The sequence below is a fragment of the Notamacropus eugenii genome, chromosome 7 (genome assembly GCF_028372415.1).
Source record: "Notamacropus eugenii isolate mMacEug1 chromosome 7, mMacEug1.pri_v2, whole genome shotgun sequence".
NCBI lineage: Eukaryota > Metazoa > Chordata > Mammalia > Diprotodontia > Macropodidae > Notamacropus > Notamacropus eugenii.
Genome location: NC_092878.1, coordinates 155,400,585 through 155,421,031, shown reverse-complemented (window position 1 = coordinate 155,421,031; position 20,447 = coordinate 155,400,585). Strand labels below are relative to the sequence as shown.

Sequence of the window (20,447 nt, the reverse complement as noted above, 5' to 3'; positions counted from 1 at the left end):
AGGTATTCCCTCAGCAAGCTGCAGCCACTGGACTGGGGAGCTTGAGCCTTGAGGTAGATATTTTCAGTGTTTGCACTGCCTTTAAACGGTTCTAGTTCTCTGGAGACAGACATGGTGATAAATTCACTAACTGTCCATAAGCCAAGCCTGGAGCGGCAACTAGTCTGCTCCCAGAGAATGATGGTCAATAGATGGGGCTGTTACATCAAAGCTGTCTCTCGGTGTATTTGTTCTTGCCTCCTGCAATACCTACGAGGAAATGAGTGACCTTTCTGAGAGGGCTCTCTGCCAGTCCCATGTTCTACAGCCTGAAACTGCAGGCAGAACCCACTGATTTATTCTTTCAGACACCAGTGAACCAAAGTGTTCTGATAACTGAATGGCAAGGGCCTTGTAGATGGGGGTGGACTTTTTAAAACATTTAACCCTGCACAGAGTTTTGTGGAGTTACAGCTAGAAGGAAGGCCAGTGGCGTCTTGTGGAACCCTCATAGGTTTTCAGTTGAGGAAATTAAACAGTTAAGAGATTTGCCTGAAATCATACAGGGTGAGGACTTGATCTGGGTCCCTGTGCCTCCAAATCAAGGACTTCCCTACTGTACTGAGAAAGGAAAGAGAGAGACAGAGGAAAGCGAGAGAGAGAGAGAGAGAGAGAGAGAGAGAGAGAGAGAGAGAGAGAGAGAGAGAGAGAGAGAGAGAGAGAGAGACAGAGACAGAGACAGAGAGAGAGAGAGAGAGAGAGAGAGAGAGAGAGAGAGAGAGAGAGAGAGAGAGAGAGAGAGGAGAACCAGAGAAAAACAGAAAAAAGGAGACACAGAACTGAAAAAGAGGGGAGAGAAAGATTGTACTTTATTCTTCTCTACTACATTTTACATATTTTTTAAAACTGCTGTAAAAAAACTGGTTTTCATAAAATTCACCATCTCTAAAAAACTGTCATGCTTAGCATCAAAACTATACTATAAGAGCAGCTTATATCCTGTGCTGTTCTGGTGATGGTCTTCCTAGTTTAATACAGTTTGAGTTTATGAAATACGAGTTTAGTAGAATATTTGACTTAACGTGGTTTAAGGAAATAAAGGCTAGACCTATTATAGGGAACTATAATAAGTAAGGAAAGTCCCTCTACCAAGGCAATTGGTTAGCACCTTCTCTGAAATTTCCAGTCCAAGAACGTTGGTGGGAACACTAAGAGGGTAAAAGACTGCCAGGGTAACACAACCAGTGCCTGTCAGAGAGAGGACTTGAGCCCAGGGCCTCCTGGCTTTAAGGTCAGTTCCCTATTGACTGAGCCACACTGCCTCTCTGACCCTGAGCAGGTCACAACTTCTAGGGGCTTCAGTTTCCTCTTATAATAATAATTATAGTACCTCTCTCCCAGGATATTTGTAAAGACTAGGATAATATGTAAAATACCCTGCAAACCCTGAAGCACTATGTCAGTGTTAGTTGTGGGATGGCTTGTTTATACATAATTGTATACAGGTTCTCTTCCCTGTTAGACTCTGAGTGAGCTCTTTGAGAGACTACCTTTGCTTTTCTCTGACGCCCCAGCTTTTAACACAGTGGCTGGCACATAGTAGGTACTTTATAAATACCTGTTGACCAACTAAACATATTATTAACAACATTATCATAAATATCCTGTCTTCATATAATTTCTAAGTATGACAGAATTAGTTTAAATGCAGAATCACCTTGATTATAATATTTGTATAGGTAACAATCGTGGTTCACAGAATACTTGGGTAGAAGGCAGTGTGACAATCTACTTAGTTGAAGACCAAACTAGTACCTTTCTTGAAGTAAAAATAACCTGATGGCATTTATTTCTAATGGGTTATTTTTCATCTTCAAGCTAATTTTCAGCAAGTCAGAGGATGTGTAACTTTTTTTAAAACTACCAGGGGGAGCATAAATATGTAAAATTTCCCTAACTGGATATATTTCCACTTAAAATATTTTAACATATTTAATGTACTGCCATTTAAAATATTTAATGTATTTCCACTTAAAATATGTTTTGCCCGTCCAGTAAACAGTAGAAGTTTGCATAAGATATATAACCAAGAACTAAACTACTGACCATCACAAAACCTGCATCTAGATTCCTTTTTGGTTCTTATTAAGCACACTGCGATGGTTTGCTTTTAGGTCATGATGAGAATATGCAGAGAAACAAAACATAGATTCTAACTCTTCTTCTCCTTAATAGACAATGAGACAGTTGGGGAATCTGAACGGACTGAACCTTCTTTCTCAGGTAACTGTTTTCAAATGTTCCCTCTTATACTCAATTGTAGCAATAGTATAGTTCCTGTTAATAGAAGTGCCCTGACTATTGCCGACACAGATGAGCAAACAAGACCACCTAAATCCAAAAAAAGGCAAAACGTCAAAGGAGCCTTTTCTCATGTCTTTTCCCTTCCATCCTCAGCTAAAGGATGGGCATTTAGAAACTAGATCTTGGCCAGACTTAGGGGAATTTCACCATCAAGCAGATACTTGGTAATCTACTTGAACAGATATTGAAAATAACAATTTAGTTGAGAAATGATAATAACCAATCTTAGTCCCAGAGAGGAATCAAGGAAATACCTCCCCTGGAGGACTATGGATACAGTCATATGTTCTGTTAGGTTCAAGCACTGTATCCAGTTGTCATTGCATAATTATTTGTCTTTGCTGCAAGGGAAGTCTAATTGAATGGGCTTATGGAGGGTAGTATACCAGATGGCTGTGTTGTGAAGGCAAAAATTATTCGTAAACTTTTTTAAAGAAATGAAATAACTGACAACTAATTTTGAACATAATTGTGGCCAAGACTTGTTTTATTCTAAGTGTACAAACATCTGCCACTGACACAAATCACAGTACTTTGTAACTTATCAACAGAGTTGCCTGGGACCCAGATAGATAAATAGGTCCAACAAAACAGCAAATGTAAAGTGCTTTGCAAACCTTAAGGTGCTATGTAAATGCTTGCTATTCCATGCTGTCTCTAACGAAAGGACACATAAATGTTGATGTTCAAATAGTTAAATTTTAGCTTTTCTCCCTATATTGTCTATCTTCCTAGGGCCTTCTAGGCCTGGAGTCAGAAAGACCAAGTTAAATCCAGCCTCAGACACATAATAGCTGTGTGACCTTGGGCAAGTCACTTAACCTCTGTCTGCTTCAGTTTTCTCATCTGTAAAGTGAGGAAAATGAGTATGTATAAAATAGCACCTATTTCCAGGATTGTTGTGAGGATAAAATAAAGTAATATTTGCAAAGCACTCTATGAGTGCTAGATATTCTTCATGTCCTTTTCTCTCCATCACCCTCTCCTTAGCTCTCTAGGCTTGGTTATGGTAAACCATTTACCTCTTTATGGATGCATGGACTCCTTCCACCCCACTCCTCCTTCCCATGGATTCAGCAAAGGGAACATGAGACTCAACAGGTGAGCTATTTGCCTTCCATTCTTTCTCAATACCAAACCTCAAAGTCATCCCTTCAAATACTTCAGCTAAATGTCTGATAAATGGGAAGATCTAGAGGTACAGCTAGGTTGTGCTGCAGCAGATAGCATAACGGACCTGGAGTCAGGAAGACTCATCTTCCTAAATTCAAATCTGGCCTCACACAACTAGCTGTGTGATCCTGGGCAAGTCACTTAACCCTGTTTACCTCAGTTTCCTCATCTATAAAATGAACTGAAAATGAAATGGCAAACCACTCCAGTATCTTTACCAAGGAAACCTCACATGGGGTCACAGAGGGTTGGACACGACTGAAAATGACTGAACAACAAAAATATCCTTAGCAAGCGCTTGGTGTTTCTACTGATAGAATATAAGTTTTTTGAAGGCAAAAACTGATTCATTTCTGTCTTGTATTTCCAGCTACTAGTACAAGACAAGGCACACTTAATAGGCACTTAATAAAAACTTGTTGAGATAATGCACAATAAGAGTTTAGAGTAAGGAGATATGTTTGGATCAACTGTGTAGAACAAGGCCTCATTGTGATACAGGAAAAATCGTGTGGGGTTGGGGTCTGAGTCTGCCACTTTCCACCTAGGAGACCTTGGGCAAGTCATGCTCTCTGTGCCTCAGTTTCCTCATCTATAAAAGTTGGAGTTTGAAGCAGATAACCTCTGAGCTCCCTTCCACCTCTCAAACTATGAGCCTAAAATCATGGTGAACTTAAAACACCAGATTGAGGATTTTAGCTTTCATCTAGTTAGCAGAATCACCACAGATTCTTCAGGAAAAGCAGTCTGAGGAAAAAAATGATCTTTTAAAAAGGAGTCCAGCATGGGAATCTGGGAAGAGCTTGGCGTATTTGTCACAAGGGTTTTGACCTTTTTTATGGGAGAGAAGATGTACATGGGAGTACAGAGAGGAAGATAGTATAGAGTTGAATAAAAGAAGGTCACTGAAGCATTTTTTCATGTGTGGAAGAGAACAGAAGTAAATGTAGACAAGCAGGCCAGCTTTGAAAGTTACATGTTGAATGTACTTCAAAGGAAAAGCAAGCTTTTTTGAAATAGATTCAGCTTCATGTATAAACCTTTTTCAGCTCAACTTTGCAAATGGAAATGTTCATTTGATTTGGTGTTTATTAAGTTCAGGATAAAATAAGTTATAGAAAGACAGACAAATGGACAGATGCATGGACTAAAGGATGGATGGATGGATGGATGGATGGATAGATGGATGGATGGATGGATGGGTGGACGGACAGACGGACGGATGGATGGATGGGTGGACGGACAGATGGACGGACGGATGGATGGACGGATGATGGACAGAAAGACGGATGGATGGACAGGTGTCTGGAGGATGGATAGATTGCACGGATGGATAGTTAAACAGACTTCATGTGCAGAGATCAATTTATACTAAGGAGCGCTCTACACCAATTGTATTGTACCCCCAGCACAATGCCTCTTCATTGGTTGTTCAGTCATTTCTGACTCTTTGTGACCCCACTGGGGGTTTTCTTGGCAAAGATGCTGAAGTGGTTTGCCATTTCTTTCCCCAGCTCATTTTACAGATGAGAAAATTGAGAAACAGGTTTAAGCAACTTGCCCAGGGTCACACAGCTAGTAAATGTCTAAGGCTGGATTTGAACTCTGGAAAATGAGTTCCTGACTCCTGGTGCTCTATCCACTGCACCACCTAGCTGGCCCATCCTGGTCATAGCAGGCATTTAATAAATGCATATTGGTTGATTGAACTATGTGAGTCAGTTGGCAAACAGTCAGGAGCTGTTCTAAGTGCTGAGCATCCAAAAAAAGGCCAAATCGTGTCCCTGCTCTCAAAGAGATCACATTTTAATTGGGAAAAGAATGAGTAACTTGTTTCACAGTGGACTCAGATTTAGAGTAGGGAGAGTAAACCTGCTTGAGGAGGTTGGCACTCACTCCATGCTCATGCCTGGCCTCAGGAGCATGACTGGATGGGGCACAGTTGACCTCCTTTCATGTGCTTTTCCATTTTCCTTCCTCTGCAGTATGAATATGCCTTGCCAGTACACCCGCCTCCTCTACCATCCCAGCAGCCCCAAAAGCCAGTACAGAAGACTTTCCTCCAGCCCAGCCCAGCCCCGGATGCCACCCAGCATGGGGCCCCTCAGCCTCCACCAAATCAAGGGCAGAACCCAGGGCTTCCAGAGGACAGACCAGTGGGCCAGCAGCCTGTGGGACCCCTGGGCAGGGCAGGAAGGCCCGAGGTCATTGCATGGTTTCCTTATTCAGTCAAAAACCGTCTCCCAACAGCTGCAAGCATGCCAAGAGAAAACAAGCCCATGAGATTCGTTTAAGTAATGACCACCATAACACATGGAGTATGCAAATGATATCTCCTCCATGCAGCCTGACAACTGTATAACTTTAGTAGCAGTAGTAGCAGTAGTAACTCTAAGTGCAACCATTTTATTAACATTAGCAATTCTGACAATAAAGCATGTGGTAATAATATTAATTCTAAGAAAATTGTTGCATTGTATATTAATAATACTGTAGTAGCATATTAACACAAGTAATGCGAATAATAAAATGTGTAATAGTCACAGTAATACTAATGATACTGTGGTATTGTTATAGTAATAAAACTTTAGTTGTATATCAATCTTTATTGTAATAGCAGTAGTTTATTAACACTAATAATACCAACAGATGTGTAGTAGTAATATTAGTACTATTAATAAAGCCTGTAGTAGTAGCGTTAATACTGCAGTATTGTATAGTAATAAAACTAGCTGCATATTACTATTGTAATAGTAGAATATTGTAGTGGCATATTAATACTACTACTAATAAAATTGTCCTAGTGATATGAATACCGATACTAATAAAATGTGTAGTATTTATACTAAAAATAAAACACATAATAGTAATATTCATACTAACAGTACTGTAGCGTTGTTATAGTAATGATCCTTTAGTCATACATTATGACTTAAAAATAATAATGCTGTAGCACTTTAAAAATGCTAATAATAAACGGTGAAGTAGTAATATGAACACTAATAAGTATTGCATAGTAATGATATTGTAGTAACACGTTACTACTATGATAGTAATGCAATAGTCATCTATTAGTACTAGTAACAAAACGTATAACAATAACATTAATACAATTATTGCTGTAGTACTGGAGAGTAATAATACCTTAGTAGCGCATTGCTACTGAACAGTGATACAACTACAGCTTATTAATACTAATTGGTTTATTAATACTCTTAATAAAGTATGTAGTAGTGCTATGACTACTAGTAAGTGTTCTATAATAATGATGCTAAGGTAGTATATTACTACTATAATACGTAGGAATGATACTTGTAGTCATGTGCTAATACAACTAATCAAGTGTGAAGTAACCATGATAACTAGTCATCGTTGTCAAGCTGCATGAAGGACATCGTATTAATAATTACACTAAGAACAACTTGTCCTAAGAGCATTTCAATCTAAACTCCATTGAACAAATTGGAATTTGATATTATCCTCATTATTGTTGCTTGTCCTAGGAGCATTTCTATCTGATCTCCATGGAATAAGAACTTTTTATTAAGAATAATAATCATTATCGTTACTATTATTTGTCCCAAGATCATTTCTAGCTGAATTTCACCAAAAAAGATGAGAATTATTTTTGTTAATAATAATCATTATCGTTATCATTACTATCCCAGGAACATTTTTATCTGACTTCCATTGAACAAGATGATTTTTTATTATTTATTATTGTTCATTATTCTTATCATTTTTACTATTTGTCCTGAGATCATTTCTATGAACTCCACCAAAAAAAATTAGAACTTTTTTTGTTCATAGCACCAATAACTATTATTAGTATTACTGTGGCTTGTGATCACCATTGAACACAATGAGCTGTTTTGATTGCTATGTATTAATACTAGAACTATTACTTGTCCTGGGGGCATTTCTGTCCAACCACCACTGAGCAAGATAAGAAGAATTTGAATTAATAATGACAACAGTAATGATAACCAGTGATTCTCTAAATTGTAGACCAGTTTTTGATCTGTGTTGGCAGAAGTTTCCTCACCCCCAAGGATTATCCTAGGTCTGGACAAAATGAAAACAAAACCTTGCCATTTTTACAAGCCGCAGCATGAAGGAGTGGGGAGAGTTCTGGGTTTGATTCAAAGGATATGGTTTTGAATCCTGATTCTGCCAACTGTCTGTGTGACGTTGGCAAGTCCCTCTTTGACTCAGTTTCCTGATCTGTACAGTGAGCTAATTGGGAGAAGCGGCATGCTGTAGTAGAGACAGTCAGGAAATTAAGACCTGAATTCAAGTTTTCCCTTTGACTCTTACTGGCTGTTTGACCCTGGTAAATCACTTCATTCCTCAGCACTCTAGGCAGTTTCCTAGACAATTAAGTAAGCTGCTTAACTGTTGTAGAATCTAACCTAGTAAAGGGAGTTTCCTCACTGGGAGTTTGCTGCACCAATGACATCACAATCTAGATTTAAAAAATACAGAATGAGACAAACTTTACTGTCCTGTCCAACTCAAGATCTCCAACACTGTGTAGAGAGCTTAGTTTGCAAAGCATCTTGTAGACATTATCTCACTTGATCTTCCCAATGCTATGAGACAAGTGTCAAAGGTATTGTTAGCCCCATTTTAAGGATGAGGAAACTGAAGGTCTGGGAGGTTGCTAAGTCATTTGCCCCAGACCACACAGCCAGTGAGTGATAGAGGCAGGATCTCAACCTAGGTCCATTCTGACTCTAGGTCCAGAATTCTTTTCTCAACATCATGTATTAACATGGAGCTTAGTGGCTTTGTATACTAAGTCCTTTCAGTCCCAGATGGTAAGATGGAACATGAGAGCCATAAGTGCCCAAGAAAGCCTTCTCTTGCTCAATGGCAAAGACAGAAGGTCAGCCACAAGAGAGTAACCCAGTAAACTCCCTCCTGCTTTTCTCTGCTCAGTTTTGTCACCAAAGTGAAGGGACTGAGCAGGATTGCAAATGACCTTGCCCCATACTCTCCATTTCATTGTAGAGAAGAAAAGGGTCATCCAAGAGCATCTGTTAGAAAATATAGGGAAAGAGCCCTGGCTGGGGAGTCAGGAGACAAGAATCCCTATGTGACCTTGCATCTCCCTGGGCCTCAGTTTTGTGAAATCAGAGCATGGCACTCAACCACATCCAGGATCATTTCCAATTCTCATGTTCTGTGACCAGGATAATAATAAATACCCAAGGTTTATTATCAGTATCATATTTGCATTTATGATGATATCAATCCCTGTGTAGTGCTTTAAAGGTTGCAAAGTACACTCCATATATTCTCTGCTTTGAAAATGCTCCTCAGGGAACTCCCAGGTGAAGTCATTTCTTCTACCAATTGAGGTCAACAATTTGTAATCTTAGAGAGTTGACTGGGAACTAGAAAGGAAAATTACTTGTCCAGAGTCACCCAGACAGAAACTGAACTCAGCTCTTCCTGGCTCGGAAGTCAGATCTTTATCCATTGCATCATGCTGTCTCTAGGCTTTACTAAGTTGATTTTCCAAGGGTCCGATAAAGTCAATGGGACTTTGTGGCTAAATTACAATCTGGAAAATAAGATGGTAACTTTTTGCACATTATTTTTCTTGCTTCTTTGCAATACAGCTAATATAGAAATATGTTTTGCATGACTTCACATGTATAAGGGGCATCATATTGCTTGCCTTCTCAATGGGTGAAGGAGGGGCTAGAACATTTTTAAGAAGAATAAAAAAATAAGATGGTAAATCTAAGACCTGTACCTCCATTTCCTCAATCCTAAAATGAGGTAATGTGATGAGATGGCTTCTTGGGTCCCTTCCAATTATAATTCTAGACATAAGAGACAAAACCAGAGAAGATGGGGGACACTTTCCAATTTTTCTAAAGAGGCCTAATTTAAAACAGGAGTGACTAGTCGCATGCTTAATTCCCTTTGCTTCGAATTTGACTGTTCTGTAATTTAAACATTTGTTTACGATGCAGCTACCAGAACTGGATTTTGCACGTCAAATAGGTCATTCGGTAAGTACACATTTTAATGGCACAATCTATTAAAGTGCATTCTTATTAAAAGAAGGAAAGTAAAGATCTTAAATGTTTGTTGTATGCCTCCTACACCCCACAGTCTGCAATAAAGCAAAATTATTTGCTTTGTTTTACTTTAAAGTTGGAAGGCTATTTTTCATGCTTTCATGGACAATTTATTTTATGTAACTCTAAAGTGTCATCCAAAACTGTATTAAATTAAACATTTATTCTGCTTTCCGTAAAGATGTTTCCAATGGGACGTTTGATCGCTGAAGCACCAACACAAAAAACAGAGAAAGCCCCAGTAAGTTTTTTAATTTGCTTTGTCGTTGATTGTTTGCTACTTGTTGGTTTGCTCTTTGTCCTCTGCCCACAGTAGCTTAACATTATTTTCTTGGAAAAGACTTTTCTAATGACTATTTCATTTATGTTCAGCTTTACCCAAGAATGTTTTATGTGCCCTTTGAAGCAAACGAACTGGTAAGTATGAGTTACACAGAGACATCATCCCAAGTAGATACACATGTCTTAATGTTGAATGTCTTAATAAGCAAAGTGAAGTAGAAAGGTGTGTCATTTCCACAGAGCAGAGGATCTGAAGTCAGGAAGATCTAAGTTTGAATCGTGGCTTGACAACTTACTAGCCATGTGATCCTAGACAGGTCACTTAAAAACTCCAAGTTTCACTTTCCACATATGAAAAATGGGCATGACGATGTCTCTAGTAATTCCTTATAGGGTTCATGAGAGACTAGAATAAGATAATGTCTGTAAAGCCTTTGGAAACCTTTGACTGAATTACTATGCAACTGCATAATTTCAACTTAATATAACATATATAATCTTATTTTATTTCTATATAAACATCATTATATTTCCATCTATAAATAGTATATATTCAAATGTATGGAAAATATATTTATATATGACATTTGTGTTGTATATAATTGTATTATTCTATGTTGTATCATGAAATTTCTGTTATATTAATTTGCCTCATTCAACAAGCGTTTATTAATTCTGTCTCCTACTCTGTGCTGAGAGTACTGTGATAGATATAGGAAGAGCTAGAAAGTTTATATGAAATAAGGTCCCTGCACTCAACAGTCAATAAGCATTCATTAGAAGCCTGGCACATAGTGGGTGCTTAATTATATGTTTGTTGACTAACTGATTGAAATGACTACTATGTGTACAAGGCTGGAGATGCAAATACGAAAATAAATGGTCCTTGCCCTCAGGGAGCTTACAGGCTAGTCAAGGAATAATACAGAAACTCATACAACTAAAGCATACAAAATTATATAATAACAACACCAAGAAGTATCCAAAAAGCAAGGTCTGAAGAGGCATTGAGGCAAAAGTCAACTTTGGGTTCTAATTTCTTCAAGAACACTATTCAGCAGATAAATCTTCAGCTTTGCCACTGTGCAAATGAATCAGATAATCAACCCAAATATATTAAGTATCTACTCTATATCCAGGGAGAAAGTACAAACATGCACTGATAGAGTTCCCTTACCTCGAAGTTCCCTGTACCAATGAATGACAGGCAATGTTCCTTATCATTAAATACCATATACGTATAAACTGCTGGGGTACAGAGGTAAAAATGAGAGGTTCATCCCTGCCCTCAAAGAGCTCCCCCTCTATTCTAGTGTACCTATACAACCACCATGTTAAAATTCAAGCAAAACAGAAGACTTTCCAATTTCCATTTTTCAATACCTAAGAAGATATCCCCTGAATAGTTGCCTGGGCTGGCTCTCATTTCACCATTTCATGGTTTTTCTTTGAACAGAATGCCCCAGGAAGATACGGCATGCTAAGCTCTGAAGAAATGATGGTGAGTGATGCCCAAATCTAGTTGAACCTAATCAGCTGTTCAGAACTTCAGACCATGGTCATGGCTTTCCATTAAGCCTCAAACATGCAGCTGTGTTTTTACACTCTAAACATGAGCGTTCAACGCCCAACTGTCCAGGAGGGTGGGCAACAACTTTTATATTGCTGTTTGGTTGGATGTCCTGATGTTAAATCTCAGGCAGGTGCTCCAGATCTGTGGAGCAATGGATGTGTATGATTCAATCAGAATCCCAGACAACTCGGGTTTCAGATATTTTCTTGATGAAAGATTTTCTTCATGACTGAAGGAAAGACTTGTCATGAAGATCAAAGCAGAGAGCAAGATACAAAGTCTTAAAAAAAAAGTTTGTCTTCCTGTCAAGTTGCAAGCATTGGTTTACATGATATGATACCAAATGTCACAAATGGGCAGACTACGCCTAGATTGGATTGAGAAGCCAAACCAAGAAGCATTTATGAAGCACCAACTATGTGTCAGAAACTGTGCTAAGCCATGGGGATACAAAGACAAAAAACAGCCCTTTATAGCAAGGTGCTCACAATTTAATGGAGAAAACATAATGCTAGATGATAGGTTCCTAACTTTTTTGTGTGTCATGGGCATCTTTGGCAGAATCAAACAAGATAAAATTTATGAAATGCTTTGCAAATTTTATAAGCTACAAAATACTAGTCATTATTAGTACATAATAGAAGAAGAAAACAATGAATCAGAAGAGTTAAAATCACTTAATTTTGTCTTAGGCTGTTAACCCGATTTGGTTTAATTGTTGTGGGTCCCTGAAATTAAATTTCAAGACAATCTCTAAAGTTAAGAGACATTTTAGTGGGAGGGAATAACACTGAGAGAATCTGTTATCTTTGAATATAAATTCAAACTAATTTTTTTATAGAGTTTCTTTAATACTGACAAAAACAGAAAAAACAAAGGAAATGCTTAGTCTCTTCTGAAGAGCTACATTAACAAGGTGTTTTTCCATAACAAAGCATTTTACTAACAGAATTTGGAAATAAAAACCTTCTCTTTCTTAAGAAACATCAGAAATATCTGGGAGTAAAAACATTCTCATCATTAAGTACCCAAAAAGTGAGGTGTGAGGAGGCATTAAGATAAAAGTTAACTGGGTTCTAATTTCTTCAAGAAGACTATTTAGCTATGAAGACTATTTATGTGAGATCTAAGAGATAGACTTCAGACAATGGCATCAGGATATATATGATATATCTCTAAGTGACGAACTACAGCTGAGAAATATCTATTTGAATGGGATTTGGGATAAAGGAAATTTTTCCACAGATAAACATTGTTATGCTTTCAATATTCCCAACAAACTAAAGCAATTTTGTGCTTTCTTAAAAACCAAGAGGCAGTCACTTGGGTCCAAAGTTAATTTAACTCCATTTCACCATTAATTTCATGGCATAAAGAAAAACTAGAACCAAAACTTAAAAATAATTCTGCATTTACAAATCCCAATTTATTGCATCAAAGCAATTAACACATACACATACAGATTTGCTGATTGTGTATTATGCTCTGACTGCTCTGTTCCTATCTAATAATATTCTTCTCCATTCCAACTAGATGTTGCAGTTTATTGAGGATTCAGTCTATGATCTTTGACCCATATTGGCTGGGAGGCCCTGGGTAGTCAAGTCACTTAACCTCAGTGCCCCCAAACAATGATCTGTGTTACAGAGAAATTATTGGTCTACGTTAGTAGGAGGAATTCCTCCCTTGGATGTGAGGAATCCCTATATTGTAGCTCTAGAATTTGTTTAGAGTCATTTTTTCCAGGTATTTGGAGGGGTCTGGAGGAGAGCTCAAGCAAGTCCCTGCTTCTATTCCACCATCTTGGCTCCACCCCCCAAGAATTCCTATACTGATGAAATCACAGTCCAATTTTTTTTTAAAGTGGTCTCTGGCAGGCTTTTCATAAATGTTGTATAATCCAGTTTGGTAGCTCTTTATAGAGCTCTTCATTAGAGAGTCTAAAGCAACCTCAAGGTTTTGAAACTTAATATTGATTGTGCTCTCCCAAATGGATTTCCTGGCCTTCAGACTGAATATTAGCCAAGTCTTGGAGTGGTAGTATGTGATACAGGTATCTCTGTTCTCTGACTCTTTTCAGGGAGGAAGAGGTGGCCCCATGGGTTATGGCTCCATGTTTCCTGAAATGAAGTCTGGTTTGGAGGGGATTGCTCCAAACCCAACCATGGGAGGAGATTTCACTCTTGAACGTGACCTCCCAAAGGGTGCTAGAAAATCCCCTGGTCCAGCAGAGGATGGTGACCAAACCTCCCCTACGCCTGAAGACGATCCTGAAAATATTGAGAATCCAGCTTTCCTTCCAGAAGAAATCCCTTGGGCTCAGGGAGGGATCCTGTCTTTCCCTAAGGGGAGCATTTCTAACTTGGGGGGAGGCTCAGCTGGGCAGATTAAGAGACCCCTCAAAGGCACTCCACCAACCTCTGAACCAGGGATGACTCTAGGACCATCTGATACTACCGAGACCTTTGGCACTGATATAACCACCCCGTTGGCCATGATAGGTGAAGGTCCTTTGGATATTACTGTGGAACCAGATACCCACCACACATCAGTGGAAGGGAATGAGGCCCACCAGCCACAGATTATGGGAGATGTGTGGCATTTTCAAGAACCCTGAAAGGCTTCAGAAATCAATTACCTTCCGTATTTATGGGCATGTTTCCCAGCTATGTCTGATGCAAGATCTCTTGGCTAAAACATTTATTATTCTACTGCTATGGCAACTAGCAATAATGGAATTAAATATCCAAATAACAAATGCAAATGTCTAATGATAGCTGTGGGCTGAGGGGATTTAATGATCACACCAGAACAAATAAAAGGGCTCTATCTTTAATATTTACTTTTGGTTTTCAACTATTTGAAAATAAGACAATTCCTAATGCATTATAGAACTCTTAATAGTAGAATGGCATTAGCTATCATATCCAATTATGATGCTGCTTTTAAAATTTTTCCCATAAGCAACCTGGAATATTCTCAGAAATACAGAATATCTTAGCCACACCCCTTTAAGTGAGCATTCATGGGAATTCTTTTACTGGTGTGATGGTTTAGGTATATCGTATGGATCATTACATAACACTTTATAGAATATTTCATTTCATTGGATTAAAGGTGCCTTACTCATTTAAAATAAAGGTTTTTCTCACTGATCACAGAAACTTGTTCTCATTTATCCAACTCAATAAACATTTACTCAGCAGCTACTTTGTTCTCACCATTTGGGATACAAAGACAAAACCTAAAAGAATGCCTGCCTTCAAGGAGATTACCAAAAAAAGTCATTTTTTACATAACAGAAAGCATTGCATGTAAAATAAAAAGGCAAAAAACAGTTGGGGAGAAATCTTTGTGGTAAATGTAGCAGCTAGCAGCCCTTGGACCTCTCTACTTTGTTATTAAAATTGAGAAATAATATCATGCACCCTTGGTCTTGACCCTCCCTTTACAAATTTGAATCATAGACTATATCAAGATAGGGTGTGTTGGGTCAATGAGCGTTAATTGTGAAATTAACTCCCAAAAGAAATAAGAACCAGTGATTAGATGAAGCAAATGCTTGTTAAACTATTAAAGGATATGTCCCTTACTTATTTATACCATTTACTATATTATTATAACTATATAAACATTACATTGTTGTATGATATATAAAAAGTTTGAGAGATAGAGTTTTGTGGTAATTAATCATTTTATAACTCATGCTAGTGGCAGCTAGGTTGTGCAGTGGACTGAGCACCAATGCAGGAGTCAGGAGGACCTGAGTTCAAATCTCACCTCAGACACTTGGCACTCACTAGCTGTGTGACCTTGGGTAAGTCACTTAACCCCAACTGCCTCATCCTGGGTCATCTCCAGTCATCCTGATGAATATCTGGTCACTGGATTCAGATGGCTCTGGAGGAGAAGTGAGGCTGGTGACCTGCACAGCCCTCCCTCACTCAAAACAAAGTCAAGTGCAAGTCATGTCATTATTTCTCTGATGGCATGGTCTTCTTTGGCAATGAAGGACAAATATACACACTCATGCTAGCAGATAATTAATAAAAGGGGTCGATAGCACTCTTGAATGCAAAAGACCCCTCATGGAACCTACTCAGTGTTTATTCTGATGGTGGTGATCAACTCTAATTGGTTAACAACTAATGAGAAAAATGAATATTATAGTGAGAGGTGAACTTATTCTAATGAGGGAGTAGGGAAGGTGACACTCCAAGACTGAATGATGGACAAAAAGACATCTCTTTTCCAGAATACCCCTACCTAGATCAATCTTAACAAAAAGGGGTCCACCTCTGCTCAGACCTGACTGAGTAGAAGGCAGGCTGGAATTCACCTCAGATTAAATTCTTTGCAAGACTCTCTAGTTTGGTAGGGTCTTCCACTCAGAATTGAAAGGCATTAACTCCAAGATCTGGACAATCTCTTCCATCAACAATGTCCTTTAATTGCTGGCTTGGCCTAGTAAAGATTAAGGATCTAGCAAGGGAAAAAACCTGGGTCTCCCCAATAACTGGTTATTTAATAATCATTTCTCTGAGTTTTAATGTTTATGTTATGTTATACCATCATCTCCTGGGCTACTTCCCTAATTCCCATATACATTGACCAGCCAGGTCCATTGAAGCAATTAATACTTCTCCTCTCATAGTCCTAGGGGTAATAGCAAAGGGTATGAACTTTTCTAATACTGTATTCATGAGCCCCAAGTGGGTTCGTGCCTCATTACTTATGAACTTTCTAGCCAAAGTTAATCAGCTTTTAGAAAAAGAATTACAACAACACTGGAAAGTAGATGCTGTTATTATTCCCATTTTACAAACAAGGAAACTGAGGTAGACAAATTAAGTGACTAGTCCAGGGTCACAACAGGAACATCATGGACATAATCCAGAATTTCCAAGTCAAAGAAAAAAATATTGCAAACATTCAGAAAGAAAAAATTCAAGTACTGACAAGTGATAATCATGATCACATATTCTATAATAACCACCATTATAAAAAAGCAGAAAACTTGGGAAGACAGTATTGAAATAACAAAAGATGTCATTTTATAGTCAAGAGTAACTTACACCATGAAACTGAATATAATCCTAAAGAGACAAAAATATACCTTCAATGAAATAGAAGACTTTCAAGAATTTCCAATAAAAAGACCAGAACTGATAGAAACTTTGAAATACAGACAAGGAGAGGGTGTAGCCAAGATTGTAGAGAAAAGGCAGGTACTCCCCTGAGCTCTCTCAAATTCTACTCCAAACAACTTTAAATAATGCCTGAAAACAAATTCTGGAGCAGCAGAACCCCCAAAAGGATGAGGTGAAATAATTTTTCAGCCTTATATAACTTAGAAGATGGGCAGGAAAGGTCCTTCACACCCAGGTTAGAGTGGAGTTCACACAAGCACAGGCCATGCCCCTGTAAACCAGGAGTAGGCATTGGAAAGTGACTGAATTAGTAGCTGAATTACTCAGCCCACAAAAAGTAAGGGGTTATGACAATGGGTCAGAAGATTACAGGAGTCCCTTAGATGGCACTAGGCACAGGACTCTGTTTCATTGACCATACATGGATCTGGGTCACAGTTCCAGGGTGAGAAGGAGCACCAACACACCAGAGCTTGCAGACACAGGGGAACAGCAACCCTGTTCACAGTTCCAGGACAAAAGAGTGCTTGTGGTCACTCACAGACCACTGCATGGGTCAGTAGAGTAGTAAACCACTTCTCATTAGATAATATCACCTTGGAAGAACTTAAAACTTACAGACACTCTGAACTAATTCTAAAAACAGTTGCACAGCAGAATTAAAGCTTAGGAGGGTGCTCCCTCTACCTGTGGAGCAAAGCCCAACTTTAATATAAAGTTGAAAGCTAAGAAATAGGATGGAAAAGTGAACAAACAAGAAAATTAAATCCTGATCATAGATAGTTACTGTGGTAACAAAGAGGCTCAAAACTCAAACTCAGAAGAAGATAATGAAGTCAAAATTACTACATCCAAAGCCTCAAAGAAAAATTTGTATTGATCTCAGGCCCAGAAAAAAAAAAAGAATTCCTAGAAGAGTTCAAAAAGGCTTTTCAAATTCAAGTAAGACCAGCAGAGGAAAAACTGGGAAAAGAAATGACAGTGATGCAAGAAAATATGGAAAAGGTAAACTGGTTGAGGTGGTGCAAAAAAAATGAAGAAAAGAATACCTTAAAAAACAGGATAGCCCAAATGGTCAAAGAGGTACAAACATGCAATAAAGAGAAGATAGTCTTAAAAAGTAGAAATGGTCAAAAGGAAAAAGATACACAAAAATTTACTGCAGAGAAAAATTTCTTAAAAAGCAGAATTGACCAAATTTGGGGTGGGGTGGAGGAGAAGAACATGAAAGCTCACTAAAGAAAAGAATTCCTTAAAAATTCCTTTAAAAGGGGGGCAGAGCTAAGATGGCGGAGGAGAAAGACACACATACGCTAGCTCCAAACCCACAGCCCATAAAATATCTGTAAAAAAGAACTCCCAACAAATTCTGGAGCAGCAGAATCCACAGAACAACAGAGCAGACGAGATTTTTGTTCCAGAGGGCCCTGAAAACAGACACCAAAGGTTCGTCGCGCTGCGGACCCGGAGCCAAGCCCAGCTCTGCCTTGGCCAAGCGGCACCGAGAGGAGCAGATCCGAGCAGGCTTCAGGGACAGAATCTCCAGCAGCCACGCAGGTCCCTCTACCCACAGGTGCCAAAGGTCAGTGAGAGGGCCTTTTCAGCTTGTCGAAAGGGGACTGGGGTGTCCCCATAACTCAGGCCCCCCTGGGAGGCAGCAGCGGAGGCAGCAGCAGACAGGGGCTCCCAAAGCAGGCAGGAGCTTGGATCCATTGTTGAAGGTCTCTGCATAAACCCCCTGAGGGAGCTGAGCCCATGAGGCAGCCCTGCCCCCACCTGAGCAGCTGAACCTAATCTCACACTGAATAGCAGCCCTGCCCCCACCAAAGCCCTGAGGCTGGGAAGCAGCATTTGAATCTCAGACCCCAAGCTCTGGCTGGGAGGATCTGGAGGCAAAGTGGGTGTGAAGAGAATATTCAGAAGTGAAGTCACTGGCTGGGAAAATGCCCAGAAAAGGGGGAAAAAATAAGACTATAGAAGGTTACTTTCTTGGGGAACAGGTATTTCCTCTGTTCCTTTCTGATGAGGAAGAACAATGCTTACCATCAGGCAAAGACACAGAAGTCAAGGCTTCTGTATCCCAGCCCACTCAATGGGCTCAGGTCATGGAAGAGCTCAAAAAGGATTTTGAAAATCAAGTTAGAGAGGTGGAGGAAAAACTGGGAAGAGAAATGAGAGACATGCAAGTAAAGCACGAAAAACAAGTAAACACCCTGCTAAAGGAGACCCAAAAAAAATGCTGAAGAAAATAACACCTTGAAAAATAGGCAAACTCAATTGGCAAAAGAGGTTCAAAAAGCCAATGAGGAGAAGAATGCTTTCAAAAGCAGAATTAGCCAAATGGAAAAGGAGATTCAAAAGCTCACTGAAGAAAATAGTTCTTTCAAAATTAGAATGGAACAGATGGAGGCCAATGACTTTATGAGAAACCAAGAAATCACAAAACAAAACCAAAAGAATGAAAAAATGGAAGGTAATGTGAAAGATCTCATTGGAAAAACAACTGACCTGGAAAATAGATCCAGGAGAGACAATTTAAAAATTATGGGACTACCTGAAAGCCATGATCAAAAACAGAGCCTAGACATCATCTTTCATGAAATTATCAAGGAAAACTGCCCTGAGATTCTAGAACCAGAGGGAAAAATAAGTATTCAAGGAATCTACAGATCACCGCCTGAAAGAGATCCAAAAAGAGAAACTCCTAGGAACATTGTGGCCAAATTCCAGAGTTCCTAGGTCAAGGAGAAAATATTGCAAGCAGCTAGAAAGAAACAATTCAAGTACTGTGGAAATAAAATCAGGATAACACAAGATCTAGCAGCTTCTACATTAAGGGATCAAAGGGCATGGAATAGGATATTCCAGAAGTCAAAGCAACTAGGACTAAAACCAAGAATCACCTACCCAGCAAAACTGAGTATAATACTTCAGGGGAAAAATTGGTCTTTCAATGAAATAGAGGACTTTCAAGCATTCTTGATGAAAAGACCAGAGCTGAAAAGAAAATTTGACTTTCAAACACAAGAATGAAGAGAAGCATGAAAAGATAAACAGCAAAGAGAAGTCATAAGGGACTTACTACAGTTGAACTGTTTACATTTCTACATGGAAAGACAATATTTGTAACTCTTGAAACTATTCAGTATCTGGGTATTGGGTGGGATTACACACACACACACATGCACACGCACACGCACACACACATAGAGACAAGTGCACAGAGTGAATTGAAGAGGATGGGATCATATCTTAAAAAAAATTAAATCAAGCAGTGGGAGAGAAATATATTGGGAGGAGAAAGGGAGAAATGGAATGGGGTAAATTATCTGTCATAAAAGAGGCAAGCAAAAGACTTATTAGTGGAGGGAAAAAGAGGGGAGGTGAGAGAAAAACATGAAGTTTACTCTCATCACACTCCACTAAAGGAAGGAATAAAATGCACACTCATTTTGGTGTGAAAACCTATCTCACAATACAGGAAAGTGGGGGATAAGGGGATAAGCAGGGTGGGGGGGATGATGGAAGGGAGGGCATGGGGAGGAGGGAGCAATTTGAGGTTGACACTCATGGGGAGACACAGGATCAAAAGAGAGAATAGAAGTAATGGGAGACAGGATAGGGTGGAGGGAAATATAGTTAGTATTATACAACACAACTATTATGGAAGTCATTTGCAAAACTACACAGATTTGGCCTATATTGAATTGTTTGCCTTCTAAAGGGAAGAGGTGGGGAGGGAGGGAGGGAGGAAGAGAAGTTGGAACTCAAAGTTTTAGGAACAACTGTCGAGTACTGTTCTCGCCACTAGGAAATAAGAAATGCAGGTAA

General features: G+C 39.0%; 1 protein-coding gene across 1 annotated transcript in view; it reads left to right on the top strand.

Moving 5' to 3' along the window:
• The window catches only part of AMBN (ameloblastin), a 32,144-nt gene extending 18,061 nt beyond the window's left edge, over window positions 1-14,083 (top strand). Inside the window, exons 4-11 of the mRNA XM_072625168.1 lie at window positions 3-53; window positions 2,215-2,262; window positions 3,334-3,444; window positions 5,502-5,687; window positions 9,504-9,542; window positions 9,793-9,852; window positions 11,350-11,394; window positions 13,547-14,083. Coding sequence (XP_072481269.1) covers window positions 3-53; window positions 2,215-2,262; window positions 3,334-3,444; window positions 5,502-5,687; window positions 9,504-9,542; window positions 9,793-9,852; window positions 11,350-11,394; window positions 13,547-14,083 — 1,077 coding nt within the window. The remainder of the gene's footprint in view (window positions 1-2; window positions 54-2,214; window positions 2,263-3,333; window positions 3,445-5,501; window positions 5,688-9,503; window positions 9,543-9,792; window positions 9,853-11,349; window positions 11,395-13,546) is intronic.
• The last annotated feature ends 6,364 nt before the right edge of the window (window positions 14,084-20,447 follow it).